At 49.0% G+C, this 21,430-nt stretch overlaps 8 protein-coding genes across 8 annotated transcripts; 5 read left to right on the forward strand and 3 right to left on the reverse strand.

Annotated features, from left to right (window-relative positions):
* Positions 1-726: 726 nt before the first annotated feature.
* L228DRAFT_219199 (putative glutamate 5-kinase) lies at positions 727-2,805 on the forward strand. Its single transcript, XM_018330207.1, has 5 exons — positions 727-1,084; positions 1,148-1,335; positions 1,403-1,513; positions 1,568-1,663; positions 1,714-2,805. The coding sequence occupies exons 1-5, from the start codon at positions 1,039-1,041 to the stop codon at positions 2,632-2,634; spliced, it is 1,362 nt and encodes a 453-aa protein (XP_018190270.1). The 5' UTR covers positions 727-1,038; the 3' UTR covers positions 2,635-2,805.
* Positions 2,806-3,174: 369 nt separating this feature from the next.
* Positions 3,175-4,730, forward strand: L228DRAFT_259894 (DUF171-domain-containing protein). The gene is made up of 3 exons (XM_018334209.1): positions 3,175-3,224; positions 3,278-3,423; positions 3,499-4,730. The coding sequence occupies exons 1-3, from the start codon at positions 3,204-3,206 to the stop codon at positions 4,535-4,537; spliced, it is 1,206 nt and encodes a 401-aa protein (XP_018190271.1). The 5' UTR covers positions 3,175-3,203; the 3' UTR covers positions 4,538-4,730.
* Positions 4,731-5,266: 536 nt separating this feature from the next.
* L228DRAFT_245704 (hypothetical protein) lies at positions 5,267-6,742 on the reverse strand. The gene is made up of 2 exons (XM_018332231.1): positions 5,335-6,742; positions 5,267-5,283 (listed from the first exon to the last, which is right to left on the reverse strand). Exon 1 carries the CDS (start codon positions 6,543-6,545, stop codon positions 5,367-5,369), a length of 1,179 nt encoding a protein of 392 aa, XP_018190272.1. The 5' UTR covers positions 6,546-6,742; the 3' UTR covers positions 5,267-5,283; positions 5,335-5,366.
* A 445-nt stretch (positions 6,743-7,187) lies between these two features.
* On the forward strand, positions 7,188-7,685 carry L228DRAFT_267027 (hypothetical protein; the record flags this gene model as incomplete). The annotated part of the gene is made up of 1 exon (XM_018334940.1): positions 7,188-7,685. The coding sequence occupies one exon, from the start codon at positions 7,188-7,190 to the stop codon at positions 7,683-7,685; it is 498 nt and encodes a 165-aa protein (XP_018190273.1).
* A 647-nt stretch (positions 7,686-8,332) lies between these two features.
* Positions 8,333-11,228, reverse strand: L228DRAFT_259896 (hypothetical protein; the record flags this gene model as incomplete). The annotated part of the gene is made up of 3 exons (XM_018334210.1): positions 8,333-10,715; positions 10,769-10,959; positions 11,156-11,228. The coding sequence occupies 3 exons, from the start codon at positions 11,226-11,228 to the stop codon at positions 8,502-8,504; spliced, it is 2,478 nt and encodes an 825-aa protein (XP_018190274.1). The 3' UTR covers positions 8,333-8,501.
* An 828-nt stretch (positions 11,229-12,056) lies between these two features.
* On the reverse strand, positions 12,057-16,103 carry L228DRAFT_209047 (WD domain-containing protein; the record flags this gene model as incomplete). The annotated part of the gene is made up of 5 exons (XM_018329791.1): positions 12,057-12,292; positions 12,374-14,652; positions 14,707-15,692; positions 15,748-15,774; positions 15,873-16,103. 5 exons carry the CDS (start codon positions 16,101-16,103, stop codon positions 12,057-12,059), a joined length of 3,759 nt encoding a protein of 1,252 aa, XP_018190275.1.
* Positions 16,104-16,408: 305 nt separating this feature from the next.
* Positions 16,409-17,940, forward strand: L228DRAFT_237621 (hypothetical protein; the record flags this gene model as incomplete). The annotated part of the gene is made up of 2 exons (XM_018330952.1): positions 16,409-16,813; positions 16,873-17,940. The coding sequence occupies 2 exons, from the start codon at positions 16,409-16,411 to the stop codon at positions 17,938-17,940; spliced, it is 1,473 nt and encodes a 490-aa protein (XP_018190276.1).
* A 1,151-nt stretch (positions 17,941-19,091) lies between these two features.
* Positions 19,092-21,054, forward strand: L228DRAFT_237622 (FAD/NAD(P)-binding domain-containing protein; the record flags this gene model as incomplete). The annotated part of the gene is made up of 5 exons (XM_018330953.1): positions 19,092-19,242; positions 19,312-19,341; positions 19,516-19,992; positions 20,069-20,149; positions 20,204-21,054. The coding sequence occupies 5 exons, from the start codon at positions 19,092-19,094 to the stop codon at positions 21,052-21,054; spliced, it is 1,590 nt and encodes a 529-aa protein (XP_018190277.1).
* Positions 21,055-21,430: the final 376 nt, after the last annotated feature.

Here is a 21,430-nt window from a genome sequence, read left to right on the forward strand (position 1 = left end):
CTAGCGAGGTTTTCTTGCTTGTATCCGTGAGGGGAGCTGAGGAGAGCACTTTATCGACAAGGGGCTGTTGGAGCGGGGAGTGAAACTGTGCTCCTTTTAAGCAAAAGTTGGCCGCGTGGCTGTATAGTCATATTGGTTCAACCATGCTGGAACATGAACTGATCACGAGCAACTACTGAGATGCACATGTCATCTGCATCCCACTGGGTTCATTTATGAGGGGTGATATAATAAACGCAAGATAAATTGACGATGGGAATACCATCAACGTGCTGAACCACATCAAGTATGAATGAATTTTCTCATATGAATAGAGGATAAACTGGAGAATGATCGTCTTCAGGGTTCTGAGATGACTATATATAGATGTGTCTCTGCCCAAAGCAGCAAAAATCTTTACGTAGAAAGTATGTGAAAGGGTACAACTCTCTGCCGCTTGCAATTTCCGAAAGACAATAAAGCACTCTATTGTGGTATTGATTGAGGTTCGGATATCAAGCTCCAAATTGCCCTTTGTATAAACTTCTTCCTTGAAGGAGGTTCTAGAAAGGAATGGTAGAGAGGGCGGAGAGTCATGGGTAATCGAATGCACAGGAATCCCCTGGCAGCTCTACCTTCTCGCCCGGACTTGATCAATGGACGTTTCGTATCGAATCATCTAGATGATTCTGTTCCATAGTATCAAATCAATAGTTCTGTGTCGTGCTTCAGTTCAATAGTCATTCTGGATGCTTTTCGGTGAGATTTTCCGAGGTTTTGCGTCGTTTGGTGTTGTCGCTTGCAGCCAGGAGAAGCCCCTCGCCCCTCCGCCCTGCCGGTGATTGATACCGAACGATAAGCAGGAACATTTTGACTTTGTACCTTGACATGGTATGACACATTCACACAATTTCTCGGATCTCTCTCCGCAACTCTGCATTGTTCATTGTCAATATCAACATATTCTGTCTAACTGTTCCGCCATCTCTAGAATTATATAAGGAACTGTAGGAAATCTATATCAGCCCGCTCCAGGGGGAGGCTGCCATCATCACCACAATGAAAGGAAACACCCACAAACATCCGACCGTCGTCATCAAGCTCGGTTTGTCTCTTCTCCCTCTTGTATCTTTGGTGCATACGCACTCATCCAAGTCTCTTTTTCCAGGAACGAGCTCCATTGTCGACGAGAAAACCCATGAGCCTCTCCTCTCGATTCTCTCGACCATTGTCGAGACTGCAGTGAAGCTGCACAAGGAAGGCCACCGCGTGGTCATTGTGTCATCGGGCGCCATTGGCGTTGCTCTTCGTCGAATGGACATGGAAAAGCGGCCCAAACATCTTCCTCGGAATCAGGTGCGTGGATAAAAAGTCTCAAAGATAAAATCCAAGCTGGCTTACACTGGACCAACGCGGCATACAGGCATTGGCAGCAATCGGACAATGCAGACTTATAAGTCTTTGGGACAGTTTATTCGCACATTTACGTCAACCAGTCGCACAAATTCTATTAACCCGTAACGACATTGCGGACGTACGTCAAGATACACTTTCTAGTTTGACGTTGCAAAACTGAAATACTGTCCAGAGAACACAATATCTCAATGCACAAAACACTTTTGCTAGCCTTTTCGACATGGGAGTCATACCCATTGTCAATGAAAATGATACGCTTTCCGTTTCCGTATGTCTTTTCCCTTGCCTGTCGTTAAAGCTGGTACTGAGTCGAATCAGGAAATCAAATTCGGCGACAACGATACTCTGTCCGCCATTACCGCCGCAATGGTCCAAGCAGACTACCTCTTCCTAATGACGGACGTCGACTGCCTCTACGACAAGAACCCACGCACCCACGCCGATGCCAAACCCATTGAAGTTGTCGAAGACATTGCGAGCCTCGAGGCCGATGTCTCCTCTGCCGGCTCGAATCTTGGCACCGGAGGCATGTCCACCAAAATTGTTGCTGCACGCCTTGCTACTTCTGCCGGCGTCACAACCATTATCACTCGCTCCTCGACGCCCGGTAACATTGCAAACATTGTCCGCTACTGCCAGGCGTGCAAGCAAGGCACCGCCAGCGCCTCCCCGTCGTTTCCTCCGACTCCTGCCGAAGATCCACTGACACGTTCCATTTCCTCACTTTACCTCGATGGTCCTCCGAAACCGCCTCTCCACACACGCTTTCTCCCGGACCCGCACCCGATTCACGATCGTTACTTTTGGATTCTTCATGGTCTCGCTCCGCACGGCACATTATATATTGACGAAGGAGCGTGTCGCGCACTTGCGGACAAGGCGGGTTTACTTGCGGTCGGTGTTGTCGATGTTAAAGGCAGTTTTGGACAACAAGAAGCCGTCCGTCTAGTTGTGGTGAAGAGGCTTCCGGAGGACCATCCGAGCGGGGAATTGTTTGAGAAGACAGACCCTGAGCCGCGCGAAGTCGGCCGGGCATTGGTCAATTATTCGGCGGCGGAAATTCTCCGTATCAGAGGACTCAAGAGTACCGACATCCACCACAAGCTCGGTTATGCCGATTCCGAGTATGTTGCATTGCGACAGAACATTTCATTTCATCGGCACGAGAAGGTGAACAAGACATCAACATCTCACACTCCTTCGCCACCCGATGACTCTGGTGCCGCAACCGAGAACTGAATAGCCTCTACGAATCGCAATCGCTGTAATTATTGGTGTCTTTGGGCTTGGAAATAGACTTCCCGGGGTGTAAATCTATCCTGTTTTTTTTTTTGTTTGATATGATCAAAAGTTCAAGTTTGAAGCAGTTGAAAGAGTCCCACCAGACCTTTTTACTTGCTTTGTCACGACTAAAAAGTAGTCATCTTCATGTTCATTTTAGATACCTCCAATATTGTTCACATAGTATAATTCTCATTATTCTTATGCAAATATTACCACACGTGAAGCAATAATATCAATTCAAGCTGTCTGTTGTGAGAGAACTTACTATCTCATTACATAATAAGACTGAGTCACACTCCGTCTCTTTCTCTCGCAGGCTGAATTTTGTTTCTTGTGTGCCGTTTTCTTTGAAACATACGGTGTTTGGTATAATGTGGCTTTAAAACTCCACGGTTGTGAATAACCAGCCACAACGTGGCTTAGCGAGTCCCCGGATTTCAATTTTCTGCCGGCCAGAGCTTCACCGCCAAGGACTGCAGCTTAGATTTCTTTACTCTCACAGCCACTTTTAAACACCAGACGTCATGGGGCCTAACAACACAAAGGTATTTCATTGAGACAATGCTGATCATTGACTATATATCTGACACTGCTATAGAAGAGAAAGCGGGACTCTGCTGCCCCTTCAGCGCAAACATCCAGCGCCGACGCTGTAGACACCTCCAAGCCCACTGCCGTATTTCAGCCATCAAAAGGACGCCCATGGACCGTCAGTGTCGCTCTTCCGGGCTCTATTATCGCCAAGTACGCTTTCAACATCCTATATCCTCTTTTAACTACCAATGTCTCTCCAGCTAACCTTACCACCTCACTATGCAGTGCACAAACCCCAGAACTAAAAACCATTCTCGCCGGCCAAGTCGCGCGCGCCCTAGCCGTCTTCTGCGTCGACGAAGTCGTCATCTTTGACGACGGCTACCAAGCCACGCACACCGAAAAACACAATAAATGGCGCCAAGGCCGACGCCCTCAGGCCGACAATTACTCCGACAACTACGAGGAGAACAATGGCGAGAAACACGTATACACCGGCTACTCCGACCCGAACCACTACCTTACCCAATTGCTGTCTTACCTCGAAACTCCTCCCCATCTACGCAAGCATTTATTCCCGTTCCATCCCAATCTCAGCACAGCGGGTATTCTACCTAGTCTCGACATGCCGCATCACCTGCGGCCCTACGAATGGTGCCAGTACCGCGAAGGCGTCACAGTAGAAGACAGTTACTCCTATTCCCACAAGCCGAATAGCAAGAAGACAACCGCCGAAACCGTCATCGAAAGCGGCCTGCGCAACCGCGTCACCATTCCCGCGTCTATCCCGCCCAACACGCGCGTCACGCTCAAATTCCCGGACTCCATCTCCGCTGTCCCGGAGTCCCAGGACATGCCCATCACCGCGGAAGTCGTCTCGCCAGACGCCCCGCGCGAAGAAGCTGGATATTACTGGGGCTACGCACTGCGACCGGCATCGAGCCTTTCCGCCGTCTTCACTGAATGCGGATACGACGGTGGCTACGACGTGACACTTGGCACGTCGGAGCGAGGCCGGCCTTTTTCGGAACTTACTCGCCCATCTGTGTCTGGCCAGGAAGACGATGGCGCGGGTGCAGGCGCAGGCGCCGTGCCTACTGATTTTCGGCATTTGCTGATTGTCTTTGGCGGCGTGGCCGGACTTGAGGTAGCGGTGAAAGCGGACAAAGAATTGTCTGGCATGGGCGTCACCCAGCCGGAGGAGTTGTTTGATTATTGGGTCAATTTGTGTCCTGGACAGGGAAGCAGGACGATTCGTACGGAAGAGGCGGTCTGGATTGGTCTCATGGGGTTACGGGATATAGTTTTGCGGAATACTTTGTAGAGGTCCTAGTCCAACCTTTTTTTTTGTTCAAAAGCAAATTCATTCCACTTATTTATTTTTATTTATTTTACTTTGTTTCTCCATAAGAATTGCGTGAGCCAGAACAGAAAGTTTCAATTGATCGATGAATTGCTTCATGTTGCAATATCGTCACAAAAGTGTCATTCTCAGAAGATAGCTTCTAATTAATCACACGCGCAAATAACTCCTAATTTTAGTCTATTTGTTTTTTAAAACGTGTTTTTCATTTTTAACTTTTTTTTTAAAGGTTTTCTAGATTTACCCCTTTTTTTGAGTCTTTTTCTAGCGAACATGTCTCATATCAACGCAAACCTATCAAAGTCAGCAAACCAACAGGGGGAGGATGATCAAAGGGAAAGAACACACCGGGGGTGAGGGGATGCTACAAGTGACAATTTGACAAGGTGACAAGTCGACAATTTGGGAGAAAGCGAACGACGACACAAAGAAGCAAGCAAGGCAAAGCTCAAAGCAAAACAAACAAATCGACCCAAGCACAATAGCCGCCCAACAAACGAAGCAAACGGTCCAGGTGTGTTGAAACACATGGAAGTTGGAAACCTATATGGGAAACAGTAAACTTCACCACCAGCTAAACTCATCAGCTTCTTCAGAGACGGAGGGGAAATACTTACCTTGACTTGGCCGCTCCGTCTTGAAGGCACAAGCTCACCTCGAGTCCTCGACACTGAGTCAATGGCAAAACCTAGTAAATGAAATATTTAGTAAGAACTGTAAGATCCAACATGACCAGATTAAGCACTAATGCAAGAGAGGGGCATGCTGAATGCTGACTCCAGACGAGGAACTAACGACGTCGACGGGACCTAGACCGACGCAAGGCGCTCTTTTCACGCATATTGCGCGGCACATAATGGGGATGAAGGTATTCAGTGGGGTCAACAAAAAGACCGAGATCCTGAGAAGTACAGGAGTCAAACGAGTCATCCGACGCACTGGAACTGCTGGGGGAAACGATATTGAGGGTAGGAACAGTGATACCAGGAGGAAGTCCGCCGCTGCCGGATTCCTGGCTCAATCCTTGGGGTTGCTCATGTCTTTCCTGTGCGGAGGTGTACGACCAGCGATTCAAAAGTGTGGCAGAAAGCCTTTCACCATCACCGGGTTTCTCTGAAAGAGAAGACGAAGAGGCAGAAAGCTTGACGCGCTTATTTGCGCTCTCCTCGTTGGTATTCGAATGGGTCCGCTTTCGTCCGCTCGATGGTCCCACGTTGCTAGAATCATTCAGAGGCACGGCGGTTCGGATTGGAAGATCCCGGCTGTGAAGTTGCAGGGCATCAACCGGTCCCGCTGCGGCGTTGTTCTCCGAAAGTCCCATCAGTATTCTACTTATGTAATGCTCATCGTCTTCGTCGCCAGGAGCCATTGGCTCTCCATCGAGATTATCGTTGGATCCTCTTTCTTCAGTGTTATTCTTGTTGCAGAAACTTTCATGGAGTTCAATGAATTGCACTTTCTCCTTGTTTCCACAAAAGGCACAGTCGACCTCGATCCTGATCCACTCGTTGGTATGATTAACCACAAAATGTGCCCAGAGGTCTCTGAACGTACTGTAGGCTCGCGGACATAGAGCAATATCCTCAGAGGGACAAGCGGCAGGATGAGATATAGGCTCATGTGGATATCCGCTGCAATAAAGCGAATGATCGTCGAGCTCGTAGTCAGTCGAAAACACTATTCCACAATCCGTACAAAGCCATAGGCCAGAATGCCACTGACTGACGTGCTGCGACATGTGCTCCATGGTGGGTACCTGGTGGGAACACAAGTTGCAATGGATGTAGTGGTATTGAAAGACGATATCATCGTCAACATCTGAAGAAGGGTTGGTCAGCAAAGCTGCTTGGGAACCTCCCGGAAGAGAAGTCTGACGAACCTCATTGAGATTGGAGTCAGTCATCTGAAGATCTTGAGATCCCAGGGAGGTTCCCCCGTCGTTAGTCTGAGAGTTGATTGGATTCATCATTCATGTCTCTTCTGTGAAGTGAGATAGAATGTGCTCAAGAAAGGTGGCGGGATCAGGGGATTGGAATGAATGCTGAAAGGTTGTAGATGCGAGATCTTGTGGGTGAAGAAAAGATCTGAACGAGGGAATAACCTGAGAAAATATAGACATTTTGAACAGTTTGAAAAACTTGCGAACAACGAATGATGTCAAAGGACAAAATTTTTCGGTGATGAAGACACAGAGGGTGAACAAGTTGAACATGATGAACAGCTTCCGAACAGTTTCGTGTAAGTGCCACGTTAAGCTAAGACTTCCACAGGAATAAGAGAATTGGTAAAGTGACGAGAGTAAAGTCAATTTACATGAAGGAATGTAAGAGCTGAGTCTTGTGTATGCTTGGTGATGACGGTCCTTAGAGCTAGTCGATGAAAAGATCTGCTCTTCGTGGTCCTAGAGTAGATAAGCAGACAAACCTCATGCAGGCCTCGAAACCAGATACCATGAAGATGAATTATTTCGAACAATTCTGTCACTCTCAGACATCTTCTTTGACCACTCCGGGAATCTTTGACTCGTTACAATGCTCTCTAAGATTCCCAGCTTCATTCAATACTCTAATGAAGCCTGACATTGAACCCCAACATTGCTTTTTCCCGGAAAATGATTGAATGTCATGTAGCCCTCTATATAAATTCAGTTGCCGCTGCGAGGTCATGGCAGTTCAAAATCTATCCTTCCATTAATAAATCCTGCAGTAGCAGCATCCATACTCACCTCTTGATCCCTCCTGTTTTATACTCCGGCGCTGTCAACAAGACCCAATTTTCAAATACAAATCAAACATCAGGTCCCGAAAATCCAGCCTCGCCCTACAAAAAGAAAGTCTTGCTCGCCAGCATAATGTCTTCCAGCCAGCGCCCATACGCCGTGCTTTACCATCAATACAAGCCGAGAAACTGGTTTGACGGATATAACGAATACATTATCTCAGCCTCAAAGGGAGTGCCATCCGGACGCACTTATGAGTTCATCGCGGACGAATGCAACGAATATTATCAGCAACAGGGTGTCGACATCGAGATCGACGCCGGATGGGTGCAAATCGTCTGGAACTATGAGCAGGAACGGATCCACGGGAGAGATTATATTGAGGGTTGATAAAAATCCAGGTGCGCTGTCGAGCTGAGAACTTCAAGTTTCCTGAAATCAGCTTGCAGGATGATCTGTATTTGATTTTTGATTTTTTTTTTTTTTTCTTTTTAAAAAAAAATGAGGGGGATATTTGCTGAAAGCCCAGCGTTAATAAGTCAATAAAACAAGTTCAACTTCATACTAAAGTTTGGATATCAAATAATTTAACGTAGGAAATGCAATCTGAAGGAAGAAAACAAAGTTTTCCAATTCAGAAAGATGCAATGAACTGTGACTGGATTGCAGAGCTTAAAAGGTGACAATCGTAAATTCGTAATATGGACATGTTGAATGAGGCAATCCTGAGAAAAAGACCGAGGACGTATAGGACATGAAGAACATCACGTGAGGATCATATTGAAACATCAACAAGCACGACTGGCGGCACAAAACAGGAAGCTGAGTGACAGCCAACACCTTATCTTTTGTCGGTAGGTTGATAGACTTGATCAAAAGGATTCGGTGCCGTAGCCGAAGAGTTTACAAGAGATAGTTATTATTGCGGCACAAGCCATTGCGGCAGTTTCCTGCGGCTTACGATTCAAATCAACAGCCTAAACCAGGTCAAGCAAATAGAGCGTAAATTGCTATATTCTCTAGCTAATCGAGCAAATGCAGCGCCAGTCGAAATAAAATACGAACGTAAATATTGTTATAGACCTCCACGTAACACCCGAATACCATCAATCTTTTTATTAGCCTTGAGCGCCATGCCATTTATCATATATATCACTATGCCCCACCGCTAGAATTAAATATACTTACTGTACCTCACGTCGTTATCTAAATCACAAGTACCAGTAACTTTGCCAGCCCAAGAGCAAGGAAGGCCATCAATGGCTTCACAACCACTTGGCTGCCAGCCCCAGTGAATGCCAGCGGTGATGAAGGGGTGGCCTGAATGCTGACGTTGCCAGCAGAAGATCCGCCGCTGGCAGAGACAGTCGAGCTCTGCCTGATGCCAGGGCTAGATGTTTGCGTTGATCTTTGGTTCGACGTCGTCTCACCCACTACACTGGTCGCACTGGACTGTCCAACAACACCGCCAGGTAAAGTTGAAGCTAGCGAGGTGCCAGAGCTTTGCTGAGTAGTTGGAACGATGACAATAACAGGAGTGCTGACGCCTGGGAGCGAAGTGGTAATACTGGTGACTCCAGTTGATGCGCTGCCACTGTTCTCATGGCTATTCATTGTCGAGGAAATCGAAGCACCAATGGGCACAAGCGCGGTTGTAGTGACTGCAAACGCAGAGACAGTCGTGGATGGAACACCATTGGAGTTGGTCGTCACAATCTTGGTCGAAGAAACTCCAATACTGATAGAAAGTTCCATGGAAGCACTAGACGTACCCGAAATACTCGCAGATGCCTGCGGCTGAGAGACAGATCCGATTAGAGTGTGAGATGCGGAGGTCAAGCCCTCAGATTGAGACGCTCCGATTGGGGCGTTGCTACCTGTGTGCGTGGTAGAAGAGCCCGACAAAGCCACGTGCGAGGCAGAGGCCGTAGACGAGCCAACCGACCCGTTTGGAGAGGAGACTGCGCTTGACCTAAGAACTGTCTCACTGACTGCAGGTGTTGAAGATGCGCCAGAGAGCCTAGTAGTCCCAGTTGAAGAGACAGAACCACTCGCACTCGATTTGAAATTACCGGTTGATGCTGAAGAGACCTTTGTCGTCGAGGAAGACGAAACAGAGACGACTCTCGACGTAGAAGTAGACCCAGTCTCAGCAGTAATACTACTTGGGCCAGAAGACAGTCCCGTGGTTGATATACTGGAGGATACCACAGAAGGCATGGTGACGACAGAATGAGAGGACTCGACCGAGGAAGAGCTTGAGCCAGAATAAGATCCGGACAGGGATGACCCAGAACTGGTCCCAGAAGATGTGATTGAAGAGCTCTGCTGAGATTGAGCAGTGCCAACAGCAGCAGAGCTCAGAGGGCTGCTAGAACCAGAAATAGTAACTCCAGCACCAGTGCGAGTTGTTTGCTTAGTCGCACTAGACAAAGATGAAGCAGAAACGGTAATGCTCCCAGACAACGAGGAGCTTCCGGAGGACAGAATCGAACTGGAAGCACTACTTCCTCCTTGTGGAGACGGGGAGCCAGTAGCAGTATTCGCAGCGGAAACCTGCGAGCTGCCCGATAACACTTGAGATCCACCCGAGGTGGTGCGGGAAGTGGATGACTGAGAGGACTCAGTTCCAGATGTCAAGGTGGACAATGAACTCTTGAGAGTGGAGTGCACCGTCACAAGGGAGGTGAACACCGAGACCGTCGATGCAGGGATTCCAGAGTGAGGTACAGAGTTGACAGATGAGCCCCCAGAGGAAAACGATGATACAGAAGAAACTGAACTGACCGATGAAACTGTCGAGCTCAGACCAGGGTACGTAGATTCCTTTCCAATCCCGGCAGATGAACTGCTCGGAAAAGTTGAACTGACCAGAGATCCAGATGACAAAGACGATGAAAGCACAGGGGAGGCAGAAGCTGATCCCACCGGGGTGACCAACGGAATAGTTCTGACAATGGTGATATTGGACAAAGAGCTCGGCCCAATGCTCACGCTAGACTGACCCACTGTCGTCAGAAAGACAGTAGACTCACTGTGCGAGAAAGTGCTTGAGGAAATCGGAGCCATGGTTGACGAGGTCAGAGTCGAAATGGAACTAGTCGCAGTCGAAACCGTCGTAGTGAAAGACGGAGGCAGTCCTGCAACACTCGAAGTTGCAACAGTCTGAGTCGTTTGCACCGAAAGAGACAGCGCAGGAGATGTTGTCGTAGTCTGCACAATAACCAGAGTGGAACTAGTCTGTTGCACCACCGGCGTAGGAGAGACCGTCACAGGGCAGAGTGTGGTAGAGACTGGAACAATAGCCGTGACCAACACAGTAGAGTGAGCCGGGCAGTCAGTTACAGAGGATGAGCAACTAGTGACTGTGTAGGTCTGGGTCGAATATACGGTTGATGTGGACAAAATAACGCTCTGAGTCTGTTTCCTGTCAGTTTTTAAATAGTATTAGGGTACAAAGAGAGTTATCATACCTGGTCCGTGGGATAAACGGTATAGTTATAAACCACAACCAAAGTGGAAGAGGAGGTGGTAACTATAGTAGGTGGTGGAGTAACGACGGCATTGGAGACAGTAGAGCTCGAAACTGCGGTCACTGGAGAGGAGAAAGTATATGTCGAACTGTTGTTGATAGGGACGACATCGATTGGCTTGCCATATCCATCTAGTAACTATCTGTTAGCAAGCTCCAGAATATCGGAGAGTAGTGCAACGCTCGAAGGCCAGTGATCTTACCAAGTTGACGATAGTAAACCTTGCCGGCTTCAGAGTGAAAAAGTCAGTAAAAAAGAATTGGCCTTCTCAGCCATTTTCTCCTTGAAAATCTGACAATCTGAATAAAAGTCTTCGGATATACTCACCACGAGGGACCCTCGAGCCCAAACACAAAGGTAAGCCGACGGCCAACAGAGAGGCAAGCCTCATGAGACGCATGATGGAGACAAAGACTTTTCCTGCTCCAAGAGAAAGCAGCAGAGCAATAAGCCCAAACAGCGATGAAGTTAGAAGAAAGTAACGGTGAGCCAGGAATTAGACAGAAGAAGAGGGATGTGAGGAGGAGAAGAGAATCAGGAGCACGAAGGGCAATGAGGGCCTTTATATAATGCTTCGAATGGTCACGTCATCGGCTCCTAAGCGGAGGGAAATGCCGTGGGAAGGAGGTAGAAACCGACGAGGGAGGCAGTATCAGGAAGGAGGAAAGAGCAGGCGGTGGTGTTATATGGCAAGTGGACGAACGCATTCAGCAAGTGCATTGCTCGGCGTGGAAGAGAGACCGGAAAAAGCGGGTTTCCTAGAGAAGGACCTGAGCAGGAACCGAGACGAAGAAGAATTTCGTTACTCTATAAGGCAGAAACTATCTCAATGTCATTCTCTTGTTGCGGTCATTGCGACTTCCTGTCGACCAGATTGGGAGGGGAATATGATCAGACATCCGCTCAGCAAGATCGGCCGTGGGGCTGAATATTGTGCAGAGCACCTAACACTGCCGCAATCGGCCTCTGAATTGAGTTTTAAGGGGAATCGGAAGGAATACAAGATAATGCAAAAACCTGGCAATGGAAATTGCGCTCCAATGTGAGATGTGCAGCCGACGACAAACAGGGAAGAATTAACGAACCCAAAGAAGAGGAAAAAGGTACGATGCTTCAACGGAGTGCTAGATATGTACATGCAATGCTAAAGATAAAGATGGAGGAGGTATAATGCGTAAAATCATGCCCAATAAACAATAATATACAGCCGTGTAAGGGGGCCGAGGTATTACATATCTTCCTCTTCTTTATGAACACACAAAGGGCATCCATCGGGAATTTTCTCGCGAATAATACGTGCGTGCGTCACTTTGGCACCCACGCTGCGTGACCAGTAACCCGAATCAGCTTCAGGCGACCCACTTGTCTCTCCCAGAGCTGGCTCTTCCTCTTCTTCACCATGAGAAATTAGGCAAGAAAGATGAAAGACGTGACCGCAAGCAAATCCAATCAGCGTCTCCTTCTCTATGAGATAAATTAGCGTTTCAATTTCTCTTGAATCGATCAAGAAAGGAAGACAGGTAGGAGAAAAAGAGTGACTCTTACCATTTATAGAAAAGGCTTTCTGGCAACCAACGCAATGGCCAGGACCAGGCTCACGGAGAGCAATTCCTTTCTCATTCACGGTGTTGGATCCATTTATTGCCTCGCTGGTTTCGGTCGCGGCGTCCTCGTGAACAATATCAAATGCAATCCCCCTTTTCTGACCACTCCGAAGCGTATCCATGCCCGTTGCCACCTCGCTTCGCAGGACTCTGGCAACTCCCTCACTGATGCTGTGTTGGATCTCATAGTCTCGTATCATTCGACTGAGGCCATCCCGAAGCCCCTCAATCTCCAAACCCTCTGGAATTCGACGAACCAGAGTAACCGGGTCTATAGCGGTGCCCACCTCCTCGAGCAAGCCGCGAATAAATCGGGACTTATCCATTGAATAGTTGAGTAAGTCGTCCCAAAGATCTGGATCATCTTGAGCCTTAGCGAATGAAATGGCTTGGGAGACATCGCGGAGTTTGTCGATGATAAGGAATAGTGCCCGTTTCATTTCTCCGGTCTTGGAGAGAAGATAAACTAGCTCAGGAACATAATCTCGTTTTTCGCAGATTGCGCATGCCTTGGGAAAGTTGTATGACTGTGACGTTTTGAGAAATTGCATGAGAAGCTCACGGTCATAAATGGCAAAGAGATCAATGGCGAGATCAGCAAATTCGTCAACAAGAACCTTGCCCTCATCAGCGATGCGATCGGAAGTTTGGTGGGCATGCGAGTCAGTAGAGACTGTGTCTGACTTCCACAAAGCGCGAAGATAAAAAAATAGAAACAGTAGATGATCTGATTCCTGAAGCTGCTTGACCACGGTCTCGGGTCGGACAACTCCCTGATGAGCTTCATCCACTAGCAGCGCAATGGGCTCTGCAGTTGCTGATTCAAGCTCACTCATGGGCGCTTTGTCGAGCTGATCTTTAGAGACGCGGAGGAGAATTATCCCTGGGATGTCAGCGGAGACTGCATCGAGCAAACGGTATTCCTTGATAAGGCTCATAGCCGCATCAGCATCTTGCAGGCGAATGTAGCATTGGAGTGCTTCGCGAAGGCGACTGTCGGCGAGGTAGAGCTTTGCCAAACTCTCCATTAATATCCGCCAATCACGCCCACGTTCTCCATCCCGAATATCGCTCTCCCGTACGTCACCAGCTCGTAGTTTTCCCGATATCGCCGCTGTGACGCTAGAAATATCGAAGAGGTCCGGCGGCCATTGATCCAAAAGTTCCTTTAATCTTTGTCTGTCATGAGCAATGTAATGGCCTAGTACGACCTCATAAACTAAGGAAGGAAGTGCTGGTTGGAGCTGTGTAGTCGGTATATATGGGGTGATCTCGTCAAATTTGTTGGCTTGCGCAAACGTCCAAACCCAGTGCTCCCATCTAGAGGACGTGCCGAGAACTTTGCCACAGATAATGCCCGCAGTTGCCCATTCGCCCGAGTCAATGAGCTGTTCAATCCACATTTCACCGATACGTCTCTTTTCCTTTTCGACGGCAGAGTTGAAAGGTCTGTTTGCAGATAAGGTAGTTTGTGACGCATCATCAGCGAAAAAGTCGGCAAGACTACCTTGTTGGACTGTGGGGGTGCTGGGAGTGGAATCCGAGGCTTTCTCAGGTGAAACGCTGACTACTTCGGGATGCTGATCAATGAGTTCCCAAGCCTCTCCAAACTTCTCACGATCCTCAAGCCAGGCGAGATGATCAGACAGATCACGTTTCACGGCTAACACGCAGTCATAGGGGCTGTGGATGTAGATCTTCAAGCCAGGGGTTGCTGCTGCGGCTGGTGGCTCATAACGCTTGCCTGGCAGCGACTTGCTCGCACTTGAGTTGCTTGGGTCTCTACTTTCTGTGGCCTTGTCACTTTGGAGACCCAGGCTTCGGACGCTGACGTTGGAGCCGAAGATCTTGGTAGCATTTAGACCGGCGTCCCAGAGACCACTTCCGATGGCCTCCAGCACACGACGTTGGGTTTGTAGCGTTTCAGATACTTGACGACTTGGAAGTACGCCAAGGTGGTAGTCGACAGCAGATAATCCGCCATACCGACTAACTGAGAGTGTGTCAACACTCACTTCCTCCTTCTCCGGGCTGGCAATGTTTATGAGCCTCAATTCGGGCTGAAGCGCTCGCTGTCGGTGATGAATTCCTCGCCTGGGGGTTTCGCCAGCTGCACTCGACGAAGCATCATCTTCATCATCGGGAGTGATATATGCAAGTACGAGAAGCAAAGATGGGGTATAAAGCGATAAGCCAGATATGATACAATCAGTTCGTAACCTGGGGAATACAAATTAGCAGGTTTGACATATATGGGGAAGTCACGTCAATCACTTTGTTACAATGTCGGCACGACCAACTAATCTTTCGCCAACGTCTCGTCCAGTTCCAGCACCACCGGGATATACATTGACGACCCAAATGGTATCTCCCCAGCCGACTAATAGCTTCTCCGGCTTATTCGCCTTGAGACTGCCGAGTGACTGTTTGACCCTAGTGCCGGTCCCATTACTTGATTGTGAAGCGCGAGGCGTGTCCGGCGCTGCTTCGTCATTCTCGAGGGCATCTTCGTCAACCCATTCGACACGGCCCTTCCAGACACCAGCCATATCGTCCCAACCGGTGTGTCTGGGACGATCAATGTGACCAATACGTTTCCATGCGTATTCCTGGTCAATGTTTTCCAGGTACAGATTTGACCTCATTATTTTGACCCCATGTTCATTCATCCAAACAACAAACTTGCCTGATAAGGACCATTTGATTGTGCTAATCGGACCTTCACCGGCGTGCAGTACTGTATCCTTTCCATTGTTTGGCCCCAGCCCCAAAGAACCAAGCCATCCGGATGCGGCTATCGTTGAGCTCCCAACGGTATTGGAGGTAGAAGTCCCGGGTCGACCACCGGTTGTCAATATAAGGTTGCCTGCTAAACCGCCAGACAAATAGGAGCGATCACTCTTGAAATTCGGCGACAAAGCGACAGCCTGGACAGGGCGAGAAAAGTTACGAACCATAACATCCTTCGGATCAATGAGATTTGTCACGCAAACATTGCCGTCGATTGAAGAAGTAGCTATGTGGATCGAATTGGATGGCGTATTTGGAACGGAGGGTTGTCTTGGCGCTCTGGCGGCTGTCGCTGAGGATGAACCGGAAGAAGTCGGTCTAGTAGGCGCATACGCAGCAGCAAGCCTACTGACAGCATCTGGTTTCGTGCTTGGTGGAGGAGGGAAAGGAGATATGGATATGGAGGTCACGGAAGCAGAGTGTGCCTTGTACACTCGTAACGGCTGAAATGAAGGAAGACCTAGCACATGCTTGGGACTGTCAGAAGCTGTGCCTCTCGGTATATAGGAATCTTGACCAACTTACAACATTGCCATTATGGGTGCCAATGATCTTTTGGTGTTATGTCTCGTTAGTCTCCTGCGCGACCAAATACGGGGGAAAGGAGCTGTCCATCCCCGGAATACAAAGCATTTTAGCTGTGCGCATACCATCTTATCCCCCGCCACCAAGAAAGTGCTTGTCGCATCGCCATTTCGATAAATAGACGCCAAATGACCCGTTACTCGTGCGTACTTGAGCACCGGTTCGTCATCATCCTCTTCTTCCTCGTCGCTGTTAGTAGCTGTTCCATCGTCGGTTTTGGTATCATTCTCGTCGGTAACAGACTCCTCAAGCTCTGAACCATTGCCCACCACCCGGTCACTGGGTTCGGGCGCCATTCCCATAAGGAGCAGAGCTTGGGCGATGGGGGCATGCGTGCAAGCAGTTTGGATGAAGCTCTGGGGATACAGAAACCCTGTCACTTCGCGACGGGCCAAGGCGAGTCTAAGCGACAAACGATGATGCTTCTTCGCCTTCGGTTCCTGAACCCTCTACTTATCCCGATATGACGTGGTGGAATAGCCAGTGGTGATTTATTCACAAAAGTTTTCACAGCATGCTATGAATCAGATGTCAAACTCTTAGTTGAGCTGACAGCTTTCAATTGAGTTTACCATTATAACGCGAGAAGTATTATGCGGCGATGACATTGCTCCATAGAGCTTTGGGCGAAATCATCCCAAGACCAGGCGCAATCCTGCCGCGACGATGCTTCAGTTCGGCCTCTCAGACAAGCTTACCCAACGCTGTGCTCCAGTCGAGCCTGTTGCGTCCACGATGTTTACACGCCTCAAGTCAGCTTTGTCTACCGCGTAGAAGAGGCTTCTTCTCCTCGAATGCATTGCTGGCGCAACCAGAGCGATCTTCCGCGCAGCCAGTTCAAAAGGTTGACTCGTTGGATAGCACCACGGCTCAACGTCGAAAGACGGCTCGAATCCCTGGTGGGAAACTCTCTTCCCTTCGCAGAGTCGCAGTAGAAGCACAAAGGTCACGAGAGGGTGTCTTAGCAAGGGGTGCTCCCGGAGTCGAGCAATATTCCCGGAAAAAGGTTCGGCCCCTACTGGCAATTTTTGCTTCATTTTATGTAACTAATTGCGCTTTCTCAAGAGGGTCACGGCATACTGTGCTGCTGAACAATTCCATTTGCCTACAGTGGTGCGAATCCTCAAAGCAGAAGGCTACGAATGCGATCCCTGTGGCACCCGGCTCTATCCACAAGTTGCGCATATACAGATTCCCGTTGATTCGTCGATAAGCTCACCACTGAATGACAATATTGCAGTATCAGAGCAAGAAGGTGATCCAGGCGATGTATTCGTCTTCCCATCGGGTACAGTGGTGGCCTGGGCAGTTCCGGAAGCTGTCGTGTCTTTTCTCCTGACAAAGACTCTCCTCCCTGCGGCGGAAAATCCTCATATGGATGAAATGGAAACTGAAGATCTTGAGTACATTGAAGATCACACAAGAGTTAACAGCAATATCAAAGGCGACACAATCTTTCTGGGGACCAAACCACATAGCTTACCGGCCCCAGACGAGATACTCTACGATGCTGATGATATGGAACAAAAGGCTGCAGCAAGTTTAGAAACTGCCCTAGCTGAACAGGAGGAAGTCCTGCAGCAGCGGCAGCGGGTGGACACGACCCTTGCAAAGATCGCATTTTCCTCGGGATTGGCTCGGTCAACCAAGCTGGCCGTACTGGAGACGTCACTCAGCAATTACTTCGATTCAACCCGGCTGATCCCGACGATGCTCTCTCGGGGATCACGCTTGCCCTTCACACGGTCGTTCATCCTGCGCAAGACTGGCCAGCTACTCAACGTGCGGGCACAGCTGAACCTCTATTCGGAGCTGACAGACTCTCTGCCGGATCTCTTTTGGGACAGTCGGCACGAACTTGGGCTCGAGGGATACTACGATCAGGTTGGACGAGCGCTGGATGTCGGTGTACGCATCAAGTTGCTCAATGAAAAGATGGATTATGCGCAGGAGATTGCCTCGGTATTGCGCGAACGGCTGAGCGAACGGCACGGGCTAGTGCTCGAGTGGATGATCATTATTTTGATCACTGTGGAGGTAGGTTTTGAGATCTTGCGGCTTTACAAGGAAAGGTTGGAGAGACTGGAACGTGAGCGGGAAAATGCGCTGGCAGTAGTCAGCGCAGCTACATAAGCAGCCACGCGCAAGGCATGTGTTGCCAGGATTTGTTTGGGTCTCGGGACGAGCGGAATGTCTTGGAGGGCAGTGACATAGAGAGCGCTCTCCCCTCAGAGGATCTCCGAGAGAGCAGATTATTCGTACCCTCGGATGCGGCAGTTCTTCGGAAGGCCACTCCCATTTCCAAGCTGTTGATCGCGCGCAAAATGGGCCTCATGATCGCACTTTGCTATCATGTGTGAAGTTGCATACCTCATCCCTCGGAGGCCGTAAGAAGAAGCCCGTGCGAGTTATACAGGGGAAAGGTCGGTAGCGAAGACCTGCATAGTACTCGTACCGCTGTCGCTCTACAGACTGGTTGTACAGTTTACTCTGAGCCCCTGGAAATGATCCGCGGCAGCATATTCTTAGTCAGCAGAGATTCGGATTTGAATCGGCGTTTTATGGCGTTGCAGATGCATGCGAGTAGATAGAGACTCTCCCATTTTTCGGCCCTTTGTTTGAGCTGTTTATAGACCAAAGTGTTTCCATATAAAGGTCCTCCTTTTTTGGAAGAATGCAATTGAGAAAATCAATAATTAATGAGAAGTGCGCTCGAGAGAGAAAATGCCTAGCGGCAAAACAAATCGAATAGGAAATGGAGGTAACGATGTGTGGCATTACCAACTCTGGCAGTGTCGTCGCCTATTCTTGTTTCCCCGAACGCCGAACAATTATGGCGGGTGCGGCTAACGGAGGTATGGCCAATCACGAGGAAGTTAATTGTCCGTTGCTGCAGAATTCACAGGAGCCGAGATCAGCCGAAGATAAGATGGACCCCAAATAGGAATCAAATGAGATCACCAATCGGGATTTGACTAGTTCAGTGTGTGAAAACAATTTTCATAATTTTAAATGGCTAATCGCCATCTTCCCATGTGGAGCTCCCTTCACTAAAAAGGGTTTAAGCACCAGTTCCTTTCCTCTCCTTCCACACACGCTTTTCCTGTTCGTTGAGAAGCGCGAGCGACAACAGAGCGAAGAAAAGTAGGGCCCGGGGCTCCATATTTCCTTTCTGTCCTGCTTGATCTCGCTCCCCTCTCGCTAGTTCCGACAGGAGAGAGAGCAAGAGAAGAGGAAACGAGTGTGAGTGAAGCAATTGGGTCTTCTTCATCTCTCGACGAGCCATGGCGACCGTCTTGCAGCGAAGACAGCTGGTCAACATTCCCAGCGCCTGGCTCGAAAGAGTCGGCCAGGCCCGAACTTCGTGCGCGCCCATTGTCGGTTACAACCAGCGCAGGGGCGTCACTACACGCGACCTGGATAGGCGGAAGGGAGGTGGGTGATTAGCACCGTCATGATCAGATGATGTGAGAATCGTATGTTGACTTGAACTCTTCACATCAGACCGTGAGCGAGTTGTGATTCTCGGTTCAGGTAAGCACCAATCCTCATTCCTTTCGTTCCAATTGGTGTTTCAATTGGTTATTTTTGATGCCGACCCCATGGGGTCTGAAGAGATTCAAAAAGAGAAGAAGGAGCCATCAGAATCTCGGAAGAAAATGGAGAATAACAAGTCATGCTGACCCATTGCGCTTTCGTTTTATCCAGGATGGGCCGGATACACGTTGTCTCGTGAACTTGACCCTAAGAAGTATCAACCTGTCGTCGTTTCCCCTCGATCCTACTTCGTTTTCACTCCTCTGTTGGCTTCCACTTCTGTCGGTACTCTCGAGTTCCGTACTGCGCTCGAATCCGTCCGAAGTCAGCAAACCAACGTCGAATTCCTCCAAGGATGGGCCGACGACATTTGCCTTGACAAGAAGAGTATCGTTGTTGAGGAAAGTGTTGCGGACCAATCCCAGGGTCTTGCTCTGACGGGAGACCGTCAAAAAGTGCATGAGGATCCCGAGAAGGTGAAGGCAATTAAGGCCTCTAAGGGAGGTCTTTTTGATCTCCACTACGACAAGTTGATTATCGCTGTGGGCTGCTACAGTCAGACGTTTGGTATAAAGGGTGTCAAGGAAAATGCTTTCTTCCTCAAGGATGTCGGTGACGCTCGCCGGATCCGCAGACGGATTTTGGAATGTCAGTAGCACCTCACCAAGTGCATACAAAGATGCACCTCAATTCCACATGACAAGATTGACGAAAGAAAAAACAGGTTTCGAGACTGCTTCTCTCCCGACTACCTCTGACAAGATGCGCCGTCAACTTCTGAACTTCGCTGTTGTTGGTGGAGGACGTGAGTTACTTGGACCCCGTTCCCATCCATGATTTCCACTAATCGAATATTCAGCGACTGGTATTGAGTTCTCTGCTGAGCTGCACGATCTGATCAAGGAGGACTTGGCCAAGCTGTACCCCACCCTTATCGACGAATTCAGAATCACCGTCTATGATGTCGCCCCTAAGGTTTTGTCCATGTTTGACGAGAACCTCGGCAAGTACGCCATGAACCACTTCCACCGTGAGGGTATCAACATCCGGACTTCCCATCACCCCGAAGAGCTTCGCCTTGGTGTGCCTCAGGCGGATCAGGATGACCCGTCCATTCGCGATAAGGAAGGAGTCTACACTCTCCGCACTACAGAGGAAGGCGAGGTCGGTGTCGGCATGTGCGTTTGGTCCACTGGTCTGATGCCCAACCCTTTCATTCAGAAGACCATGAGCAAGGTCCGCCGCTTCCCGTCCCCCACTGCCCGTATCGAGGGCCGCTACTGGGAGCGCGACGAATGGTACATGAAGCAAGATGGCCGTACCAAGGGTGTCTTCACCGATGACAAGCTCCGCGTCAAGCTCGTCTCCAAGCCCAATGGCAGCGAACCTGTTGAGACCGTCATGAAGGACGTCTACGCTATTGGTGACTGTGCAGTTATGGAAGGTACTATGTACCCCGCTACAGCTCAAGTTGCCAACCAGAAGGCTGGTTGGCTCGCCAAGCGTCTTAACAAGGATGATACCGCTGAGGAGACCTTCGCCTTCAAGAACCGTGGTATCATGGCCTACCTGGGTAACTGGCGCGCTATCATGCAGGCCGGCAGTGGTGGTAACATTTCTGGCCGTGCCGCCTGGTTTGTCTGGCGTGGCGCCTACCTGACCAAGAGTGTCAGCTGGCGTAACCGTATTTTGATCCCCATTTACTGGTGAATATCCTCAAATTTCTGTCCATTTGTTTGGATCTTTTCATGATACAGTCGCTGATTGATTTTATTCTAGGATGATCAACTGGGCCTTTGGTCGTGACATTTCGCGTTTCTAAGCGAATCGCGCGTACGAAACATGTACGATACATCCGTTTTCTCCCTTTTGACGCGACATTAATTCGCGCCAAATCTGATGTAAAAACAAAATGCCCTTCTTTGTGCCATTTTATTTTATACTCTTCTTTTATTTAAATTTCCCAGCTTTTCTTTTTCATAATTTGTTGAATATAGGTTGGTTCGCAACATCATCCATATAATCGAACCAAAGATTTGTCGAACGGCTGGAGGTGTTGATGCGTCCGTGTTGGATCGAGTGATTT

This window comes from Xylona heveae, assembly GCF_001619985.1.
Source record: "Xylona heveae TC161 unplaced genomic scaffold L228scaffold_3, whole genome shotgun sequence".
NCBI classification, from domain to species: domain Eukaryota; kingdom Fungi; phylum Ascomycota; class Xylonomycetes; order Xylonales; family Xylonaceae; genus Xylona; species Xylona heveae.